General features: G+C 37.5%; 1 protein-coding gene and 1 long non-coding RNA gene across 26 annotated transcripts in view; one reads left to right on the forward strand and one right to left on the reverse strand.

Annotated features, from left to right (window-relative positions):
• DLG2 (discs large MAGUK scaffold protein 2) overlaps positions 1-12,179 on the forward strand; it is a 1,068,724-nt gene that overhangs the window by 731,900 nt on the left and 324,645 nt on the right. For all 25 annotated transcript variants that reach the window (XM_080375907.1, XM_080375911.1, XM_080375888.1 and 22 more), the window contains one exon: positions 4,125-4,261. In XM_080375907.1, the coding sequence (XP_080232033.1) occupies positions 4,125-4,261 (137 nt within the window). The remainder of the gene's footprint in view (positions 1-4,124; positions 4,262-12,179) is intronic.
• The window catches only part of LOC308059077, a 450,864-nt gene that overhangs the window by 279,845 nt on the left and 158,840 nt on the right, over positions 1-12,179 (reverse strand). The gene's annotated exons all lie outside the window — the stretch shown is intronic.

Here is a 12,179-nt window from a genome sequence, read left to right on the forward strand (position 1 = left end):
GAATATCAGGGTTTACTAATATAGTGATACATTTTAAATGTATGCCTAGTGCAGCAAATAGTGGAAAATAGATGTAAATAGTCACTGGTTGTATTTTTCTGAAATAGCTCTGATTGAGACTTGGGAGGCTTTTGATTTATTCTGGGTGCAACTTTCTTTTCTTTATGGCTTTGTTACCATTTCAAATATTTTCATGTTTTGTTTACTGATAATCCAATGCAAAGACAAATATTCTTGACTATTGTTGATATCGACACTTTTTCTGCTTTTCCAGTTTTGATGGAATAGCTCTTTCCTCTGTCCATTTTCCTTTTTGTGATAACAGTAATGTCTTCTGTCTTGTTCCACTATTATACGTGTTATTATCCACAGGACAATTGATCAGCATTTATGGAACCCAAAGGCAGATGCATTTTACACTTATCCAGGGGAAATGGAAACAAATAAAGTTTCTTTAGTCTTTGCTAGTTTACCCACTGACCAATCTTACATGTGTCTGTCATCTTCAATGGTTTTGAACAACGCTGAGTTTGACTTGGATGTACACCTGTATTAAATCCCATTCTCTCTCCTTTTTCCTCTTGAAGTCGTCTTCTCTTCTTCATAGAATCACATAATGGTTTGGGTTAGAAGGGACCTTAAACATCATCTGGTTCCAACCCCCTGCTATGAGCAGGGACACCTTCCACTAGACCAGGTTGGTCAAAGCCCCATCCAGCCTGGCCTTGAGCACTTCCAATGACAGGAAGCCCACAGCTTCTCTGAGCAACCTGTTCTAGTGTATCACCATACTCACTGTAAAAAATTCCTTCCTTATCTCCATTCTAAACCTGTCCTCCTAATTCCTGTTGTGAGGAAATCGAGCGCTCTATCCAAGCTTGGGTGATCCTGTGAAGCAGATTGCACATTAGCAAAATAGCAAGTGAGAGGGAGGGCATTCCTTTAAGAGACTCTAATCTTCTAGGTTCTGATGGCAATGTTTTCCTAACCACAAGAATCAACAAGAAAAAGGTTCTGGAATTAAACATGCTATTTTGTTTTGATTTATTTTTTTAATTCAATGGAGAAATGAAAAAGACCAAGTTTAGAAAAACTTATCTTGCTCCCTGTGTTCCCAAATGTTTGAATGTTTCTCTGGTTTTAAAATAGAGTAAGAATTTTATGTGAGATTAACCTGATGCAGCTGGTGACCAGAGGGATCCACACCAGGGATGCACAAACCTTTCTAAGGTCTTAAAACACAACTCCTCAGTCTAAATGGAGCTGAGACTCTAACGGAGGTTATGAACTGTTATAGCACTGATCTTCCCACCCTCCTTTTCCCACATCCAGCCCCCAGCCTTTCAGAAACCAAGAGTGTGATTCATCTCATCTCTTTCAGATAGTTCTTTGAGACGGGATGAATCATGGTTTAAAAGCCCTTAATGATTTTTTATTGATTATAAAAGTAGCATAAATGATTAGCATAGTTGTCTGATGTCATTTGGCCATATGAATCCTACTCAAAAGTTTTATTGTAGTATAACTTTCCTAGTGCCCTAGCAATCAGCAAAAGTTATTTAAATAAGATTAAATGGGCCACTGTTCAATTCCCCATTCTTCCCAAGAAGAAATCTTTCCAAGAAAGCAGATGTGATTAGGTAATGAACCTGATTCATTATCGATAAAAAGACATGGAAAATCTCTCTTCCTGAGTTGTCTCTCCTACCCACTCTCCCTTTTTTCCCCACAGTATTGCCCCTTGACTTGTTCTGCTCTTTTAAACCTTTTTACACTCAGTGCTGTGGGTTTTTTATATCCCAAAGGCAGACCCTGCTTGCTAATGCAACGTCCCCTCACATATTTTTTTTTGTAACTCAACTATATTTTATGTAGAGGAGAGAAGCAGAAAAAATTACTCTTTTCCTAGTTGTAAACTTCACTTTTGTAATGGAAGTAGCATGTGTTACTGCTTTGTGTGTGTATGTGTTTTCAGGTATCAGTTGTGCTACAACCATGCAAACAAACAGCACCCGACTGAGCACTGCAGAAAATGGCAGGGATTATCTCTGCTACTATTTGCTTATATTGCAGCAGGATCAGGCTGAATTAGGAACTGCTTTGCACGGAATACAGAACAGCTATGCAGCCAGAAATGACCTTGCCCTTTACAGCATACAGTGTCAATAAAGGGAAGAGAAAAGGATCGAAGCATACCATAACCCAATCTTCCCAAGGTCATGCCCTAGGTGGGCTGTGAAGCTGAAGAAAGCTCTCTGGCTGCTGTCTGGCCGACTAATTTGCTCTTATCATCATTCTGGAATACTCTCAGATCTTCACTTTACATCAGCATATGCAGATGTTTTGGGGGTTAAAAGGATGCTAATTATGTCACCAAGGAACATTATTTAATCATTGTTCCCCATCCACAACTAATGTTTGAAAGAAAAAATCCATTCTTGATGTTTGCTTAAATGTCTTTTTGCTTCTTTGTTAGTAGTCCCGGGTAATAAACAAATTCTTCCATGCTGAAGAAATCAGCATCTTTTTATCCTTGTGGCTGTCCTGGCAGTAGCACACAAATAGAAACAGTGATCACCAGCTTTAGCTGAAAATCAAATAAAGCTTTATTTTAATTATCCCATACTTCTGAATTAACTTCATGTGTATTGTTAATAGTAATCTTAATTAATTCAGTAGTGTTTCAATTTGAGATATAAATTCAAAGGGGTTTTTTTTGTAATTTACTGTTTTGGCGCTATCCATTAAGTAGTCCATTATGTTATCTGGCCTCACATCTTTCTAAAGCTAAAATAATGATCAAATGAAAAGAATGTGAGAAAAAAACAATCAACAAGATTTAATTCACTCAAAAAACCTTATCTCTGCTCATACAGCTGCTAAAAAAGCCTGTATGTATTAAATATGCCCTCCCTTAAGTTTTATTGCCCAAGCGGTCAGGCTGGTAATTTTGCAATAAAATGCCAAATTCCGGGCAACTCATTTTTTACTATTGCATTTTACTGCTCAGGCTGAAGTTATTACTAACATGTTTGTTTTAAGAATGAACAGCATAGATTTCATAGATAAAACTAGTGATTATTCTCTAAATAGACATCTTTTTTTTTTCTGTACAGCTAAAAGATAAATGCCTAGTTGAAGCAATAATGTAAGAAGGTTATTGTCAGTAACAGCTTATTTGTTCAGCTGGAAGTTCCCATTAGCTATATGATCTATGAAGTAGGTTTTTATGGAAATAAAACACAGTACTTTCTGTCTTTTCTCTGACTGAGAGTTAAAAATGTTATTAGAAATGAAAGCAATGATTTGTCTGTTCACACAATGTGTCAGAGGATAGGAAAAGTAACAAAAAGGGTAAAATTGTCTTTTTTTTCTTCCCCCGGCATCTGTTTATTTTGTCTTCCTTTTTCTGAATCATATCAGCATGTATTATTGACATTGTTCCAAAGTTTGGCTCTTTGGGTGTTTATCTAAGAATTTCACACGTCACTGAAAGGAGTTATATATGTACAAAGGAATATTGCTTTCTTATTTTATGTATCCATAGCCAAAGATATTTATTTCCTAGAAAAATAGCTAAGGTAGATATTTAAATCCAAATATCTATACCATTATCTTTCACTTTCACAGACCTTTCAATGTGGTACTACTGAAACGTGCAAAATCTGCAGTACACTTTCCAAGGATTTTTCAAATTGTGTGGGCAATCAGAATACCTTTAATTCTGTTCTGATAGATGGTGATGTATTTTAAACCAACATTTATCAAAATAAACTCCAAGCTTCAGAATCTTACTACTAGTCACGGCAAGTTTGCTGTAACTTCTTGATGTAGGCTATAGTGGCCCCTGGTGAGGACAAGCCATCAGTACTGAATCATCACCAGCTTGATTCTTTTTGTCTCTGCCATCCTATAACAGTGCATGACAAAGAATTCCCTTATTTCTGTCTCTGACCTTACAGGGAAAGTGAAAGAGTATTGACCCCACAAATATCTCTTATGTTATTTGTATATCCATTAAAAACACTGTAATTTTACAGTAGATTAAACATATGCTACTCTTGCACTCCTCTTCAGTGTTATATATTTTATTACTAATGTTTTGTTTTCTGTATCTTCTTGAGGTCTGGGATTCAGTATTGCAGGAGGAGTTGGAAACCAACACATCCCTGGGGACAACAGCATTTATGTCACCAAGATTATTGATGGAGGAGCTGCGCAAAAAGATGGGAGGTTGCAGGTTGGAGATAGACTTCTTATGGTAAGTATGACAAATTTAAATCACATTTTATTTGGCTGAAAATTGTTTCAGATAAGGACTTCTATTCACCGTACATCTTACTGGGGTGACTGTTACAACTTCTATAATAATTATGAGTTATATTTCCATCACCTTCTTTTTTTCCCATTCTTTATATGTATTTCTGAGACTGCAGTTAGAAAAGCATTACTCTGGAAGACCAAAATTTTATAAAGAGAAGGCAATAGGTGATATCACTTCGACAAACTTTTAACTAAGAAGAGAATAAACGTATTATGCACATCAGCAAGAAGTCGAAATGCACCAGAAAACTGATTCTACGATCATTTTAAGAAAATTAAAAGAAAGATGCAAAGACATGCTGCTAAACTCTCTTGTGTAGCCACTGTCAGTGGACTGTTACCTCCATTTCAGTACATGTAGGAATGCTTTATGTTTATGTTCCATATAGATGTTTAAAAAAATACGTTTTTCTCCATATTTTTCCTTGAGAAAGTATGCTTATTCTTCTGATAGATCTCACTTCAGGAAATTCTTCCTGATATTTGCAGTGCTAGTACATTGTTCCTGGTAGATAATTCTTCCCCACTCACAGAGTTTATTTAATTCTTTGTTAAGAATTCTTTGTTAATTCTTTGTTTTGCTGAAATCCTGACCCTGGTGAATCAGCAGAAGTTAATCTGTGTCAAGTTTTATTCATGTCAGTGCATTCACGTAGATTTCAGGAGGTAGAGAAATATTTTTTTGAATGGGTGCCATGAAAAAAAAATGTCCTGCAGTAGCTCTGGTTTCTGACATGATATCTAATCAGTGAAAAATTGCCATGACCTTTTTTTGCTGCCTGCGAATCTGTGCCTAATTGAGGTTTTCTTTATTTGGCTAGAGACACTGTGTCCCAGTCACATGTGAAGATGACTATTCATTCTATAGACGGTATTAAACAACTGGAAAGGCAGTCAGTTGCTGGGTTGGTGACTATTTGACTTTTTTTAATTAATCCAAGTGGATAGATAAAACAGCTTGAGAATCGAGTGGTGTTATCAAAATCAAAGCAAAATGAAACTAGAACTTAAAATTTCTTTGGTGTTTCTTTGCAGGTTCTCGGCACAGTAAAATTCAAGTCATTGTTATATAATGAAGTTTTGGCTGATTTTACTATAGAAATATATATTTCTATTTCCCAGATTTGCACGTTGTTTTGTTATTTTGTACCTTGTAGCAAATCTGCTTGTGTTCAGCTGTTGTTTTCTTTCATTATGAGATTTCTTCAGAGTTTTTGTGTCATCTGTAAATTTTTATTACCTTACTCTTAATTTCTTCCAACTCACTTGAGGGAATAATTAATATACACCAAAAATCCATATGCAAAACCCCCACATTCACCATTTCCAATATAATTTAATTAGAGTGAATTTGAATAGAAAAAGAGTTATTTTATACACCACCATGTATAAATTTATTCTTTCCAGATTTTTATAGGATTTGTCTATTAGGCATCTCTTCTCTGTCTTGAACCTGTGATTCATTGCAGTCAGATATAGGTGTTTCTTCATTGTGACAATTTTATACTCCTGAATCTGACTTCTGAAAATGAGCAGAGATAGTTCTCCAGTGTGTTTAATGTCTTTATACTGCATTCCTTCCAGTCTGGACCAGTTCTTCACTTACTGTCATCTCCTATTATCACTGCATACAAAATGAGAGGAAAAAAAAAAAAAAAATCAGTCATAATATTGCTCTCCACTAGTTAGGTACTTCCAGACCAAGCTTTTCACAGCTGCATAAGAAAACCATAGTCAACTTACTCTTTGTATACTTTTAACCATTAGATTTTTGGAGATAAATATAACAAGATCAAAATCTATTTCTAAAATTAATGCAGAATACAGTCATGTATTCTGCTCTTTCCAAGATGACACCCTGATTTCTTTGGAACTCATGTACTTTCAGTATTTTTCTGTTCCACTTTGTGAAGTGGTCTTACTTCTCCTTTACTGGTTCCTTATTGATTATATATTAGAACAATTCCTTCCCCTCCCCCCCACCCAAGTCATGCAGCCTTTCTTGATCTTTGTTTTTTCCATCATTTCTCTATAAAATTTACCAGAATTTGTCATCCTTCTGGAGCTGTCAGCAGCTGCTGGGGGACTTGTTTCATTTTTGTATGTGTTCTGGTAAGTTTGTGTGAAATTCTTTCAGATCCCAAAGAACATACAAATCAAATGCATGAAAACTGAAGATGTAATAAAAGAAAGGCTGCAAAATCAAAAGTAATATTGAAATGTAGAACAATTAGGTGCCATCTGAGCATTTTGCAACTTGATGACCCTACTGTTATTAAATGCAGATTGCTAATAGTGCGTTAGGCATTCAGAAGATGTATTATGTAAATACTGAGCATTATTGTGAAATCTATACAAGGGCATGTTATGCACTTATGTTTCTATAGCACTGAGCCTGCTCTTAAGGCTTTTTATCCTGGACACTTGCACAAGAAAATGCTCCATTATAGGATAATCCTGAGGTGCCCATTAGGAAAATTACTGGAGGAAGCATAAGAGTGTTTAAGCCAAAACCTGAAGTGTTTTTTCTAGGTAGTGAAAGAAGCAGACCAGAGCTCTGCTCTGAAGACTTACAGCTAGGAGAATAGTGCTTTGCTGTATTCCAGTGGTAACGCCTATGTAACGTCTACTATTGCTGGTGGTAATGGCTGCAGTGAGAATATGAGTGTGCTGGGGGTCTCAGCTAGGTTGGTTCTCTTTGTGTTAGAAGGGAGCAAAGGGAGATCACTGACGGAGCATCACTGGCTAATTTGATTCAGGGTCAGCTATAGGGCCAGGCCAGGTTGCTCAGGAATTTATCCAGCTGAATCTCACAAATCTCCAAGGATGGAGCTTGCACAGCCTTTCTGGGAAACCTGTTCTACTGGTTGACTGTCCTCACGAGGAAAATATTTTTCCTTATAACCTGTTTGACCCTCTCTTGTCTCAACTTATGCCTGCTGTCTCTCTATCCTGTTACCACATACCACTCTGAAAAGCTTGCTCTGTTGTGATGACCTTCCTGTAAGCACCAGGGGTCTGCTGTTAGTTGTCCCCAGAGGTATTCCTTCTCCAGGCTGAAAATCACAGCTCCTCTAGCTTCTTCTCACCAAGTCAATGCTCCAACCCCAACTACCCTAGCAGCACTCCCCTCAAATTGCTCCATTTTGTTCCTTCCCACAGCGCAGGAATGAAAACTGAACAGTTCACAGTATCTAGCTGCAGTCTAATGAGTGGCAACTACTGGGGAATAAACCTTCCCTGGATGTCCTGGCTCTGCCCGTGCTCATACAGCCCAGGATGCTGTTGACCTCTTTGCTGCCAGGACACACAACTGGCTCATGCCCAGCTTGCTGTCCATCGGGAGCCCCAAGCAGTTTTCCATGGAACTGTTGCCAGGCCGCCAGTGCCCAGCCTGTGTTACTGAAGGAGGTTAGCCTGTGCCAGGGGCAGGACTTACTGCTTCTCCTTGTTGAACATTATAAATTTTGTGTCAGCCCCTTCCTGCAGCCTATCCAGGACGGCAGTCCTGCCCTAGAGTGTATGGACTCACCCCTGTAGTGAAGCGTCACCTGCAAATGTGATGAGAGCGCACTGCTCACCTCTTCCAAGTGATTAATGATCATCAGGAAGAGCTGGAAAATGGTTTAAGTTATTACCCCTCAGATAATGATTACTTTCTTTCATCTGATACCATCATCTCACTTTGGAGGAGTTTATGGGATGGATAAATGAGAAATCAGTATAAAACTCTGTGGGTTTACTAGTACAAAACAACACTCATAGCTAGAAGCAAGGTATTCTTCAAGGAAAAGTCTAAAAACTGTAGTCTTTAAAAGAAAATTTAATCTATTATTTATCTAAGTACTAGCTTTTCAAAAATTTGTCTCCTACACCGAAATACCCTCGTATGTTTGGGCCATATCCTGTTGCTTCTTGGCCCATGTAGTTAGAGAGATCAGATTTTTGTGGGGTTATTTATGCTTATGGGAAAAGTGATGTTCCTCACATACCAAGAGCTTTAATTTGATTCTGTTTTCTTGCTGAAAACAGAAGGAAGAAACAGGAGTCACTTTCCTTTTGGAAATTTAGGTTTTCTTTCTACCCAGTTGTGTGCTGAAAACAAAGCATGTTATTCTGTAGGGGTTTCATAGGGCTGCAATAGGGCTGTGAGTGCACAATTGTGGATATGTTCCTTACAGGATCTCCTACCAGTATCTGTTTCTTTCAGATTGTATATGGATGCAGGATCATGTTTGTGCTAAAGTAATCAGAGCGTATAATTTAAGATGCATCCGTATTAGCATTTGGTTCTGATCAGAAGTGCTCTTTTAAAGTGATTTTGGCTGTCGGGGGATGGTCTTTTAGAAAACAAATTGGATTATTTTTTTTTAATGAAACTGCAACAGAAAATGTGGTCCAGGAGCATTTCTAATTAGCTTTGCATTGCAGCTGCGAACAGGCATTTTTGTCAGCAGACTAGATGTAATGCAGACTAACCCCCTTAAAAGATGTACGGCGTGGACATCATATCATCCAGACCCCCCGTTGCTGTGGATCACTCCTAGTGCACACATCCTTCGCTCACACAGGTGCACCCACAGATCCAGAGTTATGCTGCTATGCCAGTTGATGGAGTCCAGGCTTAGGCTTAAAAGAAGAAAACAGCGTGAAAGAGGTTGTAGCTGAACTGTAGGTTGTAAGTAAAAAAAATATACTCTGAAGTGGAGAGTGAACTAGTACTGAACCAACTCGGGGGCTCAGTGGCTGCATCCCCTCTGGTGCAGTGCTGGGCTCTGAGCCAGCTGTGCAGCCACTGCCGCTGGCCTTGCAGTGCTTTATCTGGCATTCAAACACAGGTTTGCTAGCACTGGTCTTTGGGTGGTACACTAGCAATAAACTCCCCAGTTTATTCCTTCTAGTGATACTCTCATCCGGTTGTTCCTTGTCCTCATGCCACTTCATTAGCCTTGAAAATGTACTTTTTTTTGACCAAAGTCAGCATGAAAGGGGGTTGAAAACTGATGGTTCGCTATATTACAGTGCCACTTGCATGGTGTATGCACTGCACTGCTTGGAGCCTGAAGCCCAGGGCTTAGTCTCATATTTGTCTGTGAAGCACAGATCCTTGTGTTTCTCTGCAAAGAGCAGATCTGATTTATGACTCTTAGCCCATAAGTACTGATAATCTTAAGCAAGCTAATTTCATAGGAATTAACAGACTGTATCATCTAAGACAGCCAGTTTCTTTCTGTTCACACTCCAGCACTTGTACAACTAACTCAGGAGTCCATGAGGCTATAAGCAGTTAGTTAATCCAAACAGATTTTCATCCTTAGGACAACTAATTAGTCTTCAGCAGTGAAAAACGTTTCACTTTTTGCAGCCTTTTAAGTTATGCTCAGTTTTTAAAAAGGCACATAAGCATTCTGGATTTACAGCTGGCACATCACAGGTGTTTACCAGCCAATGTTCATTCAGGATTCACTCAGGAAAAACCTCACTTTCTGAATGCAAAGTAGAATATTACACAAAAGCAAACATTACCATTGGCAAGATCACCTCTCTGTCTCAATCACTGAGCGAATCAAATCTCTCTTATGCTAAATCAATGGAGGACAGAAAAGAATTCCCTTTAAAACTTTAAAGAAAATTAAATATGGCAGACTTATTCCTCCAGAGCTCTTATTCTATTACCAGCTTATGTTGTTGTGAGGGGAGTTATTCTTTAGAGCACTTGTACGGTCATTTTGGGGATTCTAAGCTTTTCAGTCTAGCTACTTCTCAGTGCCTTTTTTTTTTTTTTTTTCAATATGAATCTAGGAAAACTTCCAAATAAGATAATTCTTGCTTAGGTTTACACTTCATTGCTTTGATTATGCTATTGAGGAAAAAAACCACCCCAGTCTTTTTTTATCTCTTCGGCAACATTTCTTACTGATTTCCCCTCATCCCTCAAATAGCTTCTTTGATTGGACTTGTATGTTTAATTTCCTTCTGTATTGCTATATTATTTCTTTCTTTTATTCTTTTCCGGTAATATCAGTATGTCTTCATATCACATACTTTCTATTTTAAAAGAAACAGCTTTCCTAATTTCTTTTTTACATCAGGCATCATTTGCATTTCTGAATTTTCTGTGTATGGAACTTTTCCCATTAGAAAAGCCCTTCTTGCTCCATGTCTGTTTTCCTTCTAAATCCTCTCCTTTGGCTCTTGTCACAGCATTTTGTGGCTCAAACATCCAGCTCTTGTAACTAAACTGTCCACTCAGTAAATTTCTTTTTTAGCATTTGCCTTAGGGGGTTTCCCCCCTTAATTCATTGCTACCTAACTTGGCTTCTGAGAGCCAGAAAGTTGGTATGCAGTACTCGTTCAGCCCACTCAGCTTTGATGTCAGCCCTTCTGCATAAAAGTTTCAGAATCTCAGAGGTTGCATATAGACTGATTTCTTATTTTGTGTGCATCTCCCACTCTCATCTTCTTTACCTCCAACTCAACTCTTTTTTTTTCAAACTATATGTGCCGCTAAAGTAATCTCGAAAGCAGCAAGTGAAGCTTTGGTATAATGCATTGATTGTGCCACAACCACTGAAAAAGCCAGATTTCGTGCTTGAAGTTCTGTTAAAATAGGCGTCTTTTACGGAAACAAGGAAAAGCTTAAGAAATAGTCTCTTGGTGATACTGAGAGAGTCTCCTCACTCTGTAAATGTTATTAAAACCAGCTACATCATATTTCCTGGTAATCGCCATCTCTGGCATGATGTGTTGAAGAATGATATCCAGAGATCTTCTTATGAAAAAAATTACATCCTACAGTCATCTTGCAGTAATGTCTAGGGAACTGGACAATATAATTCTTCAAAGTATTCTGTAATTCTTTAATCTATTCAAGTTTTCATTTTCATATATCAGAATAGATACAGATGTCTTTATTTGCAATCATTGTTTTATGATCAAAAAGTAGAAAAGATATTGATACATGCAGATAATAGTATTAATGGGAATTGTTGGTCCAAAGCAAGGACTACTTTCTGAAGGAAACTGGGAAATGCATAGTATATTTTGCATAGTGTAATTCTAAATTGGTGTTGGCAATGACTAAGGAAAGTGATTTTACCTCCTTCTCAAAGAGCTCCCATTTAAAAGAGACCTTATGGCACCACTGAGAATCTTTGTCTTAATGAATGAATCAATGTGTGCGATTATTTGCTCTTGATGCACATTGAGTCGCTCTTCATTTCTTTGATTACTGACAACTGAGCAGTACAGGACAAAATTAATTAGTAGCAAACTTTCTTTCTAAGAGTGTTGTCTCTAGAGAAAAGAAACCTTTAATGTTCTATATATTTGAGATAAGTTTGAATAGCAATTTTGGTACATGTTGCTGGAACACTTTTTGTAGCAGAACTCTGTTTATTTTGAAGGGTCCTTTCTTCTCAAATTTTCTTCCAGTGTCTTTTCTATTAAATTCTCCTTTGTATCTTGATTTCACTCATACGTTATCTTTCTTCAAGTTCTGCCAAGTTCCAGCTTTACATACTTCAGTTTTCCACAGTATTCTGCCCACTTAAGCTTATAGATACTAGAAATGAGAAAAATAAAAAAATCATCATATTTAACCTTTGCGATGATCTCTAGGACCTTAAAGTGTATAAAGATAAACACAGTGCATAACTACCCAGACATTAATTCTTTGTTTAGAGACACTTGGTCTTTAGTTCTTATCTCCACTTCAAGATTTGTACAACTTGTACACAGTGTTAGTAAATTGCCTGTACTGTAAAGTTATTGTCAAAGATAAGTAGGACCTGGCAAAGCAAATGTAAGTTTTATATGTATCATACTATATTTTCTGTTCCTAAAATGGCTCTTTA

This window comes from Falco punctatus (genome assembly GCF_963210335.1).
Source record: "Falco punctatus genome assembly, chromosome: 2".
Lineage (NCBI taxonomy): Eukaryota > Metazoa > Chordata > Aves > Falconiformes > Falconidae > Falco > Falco punctatus.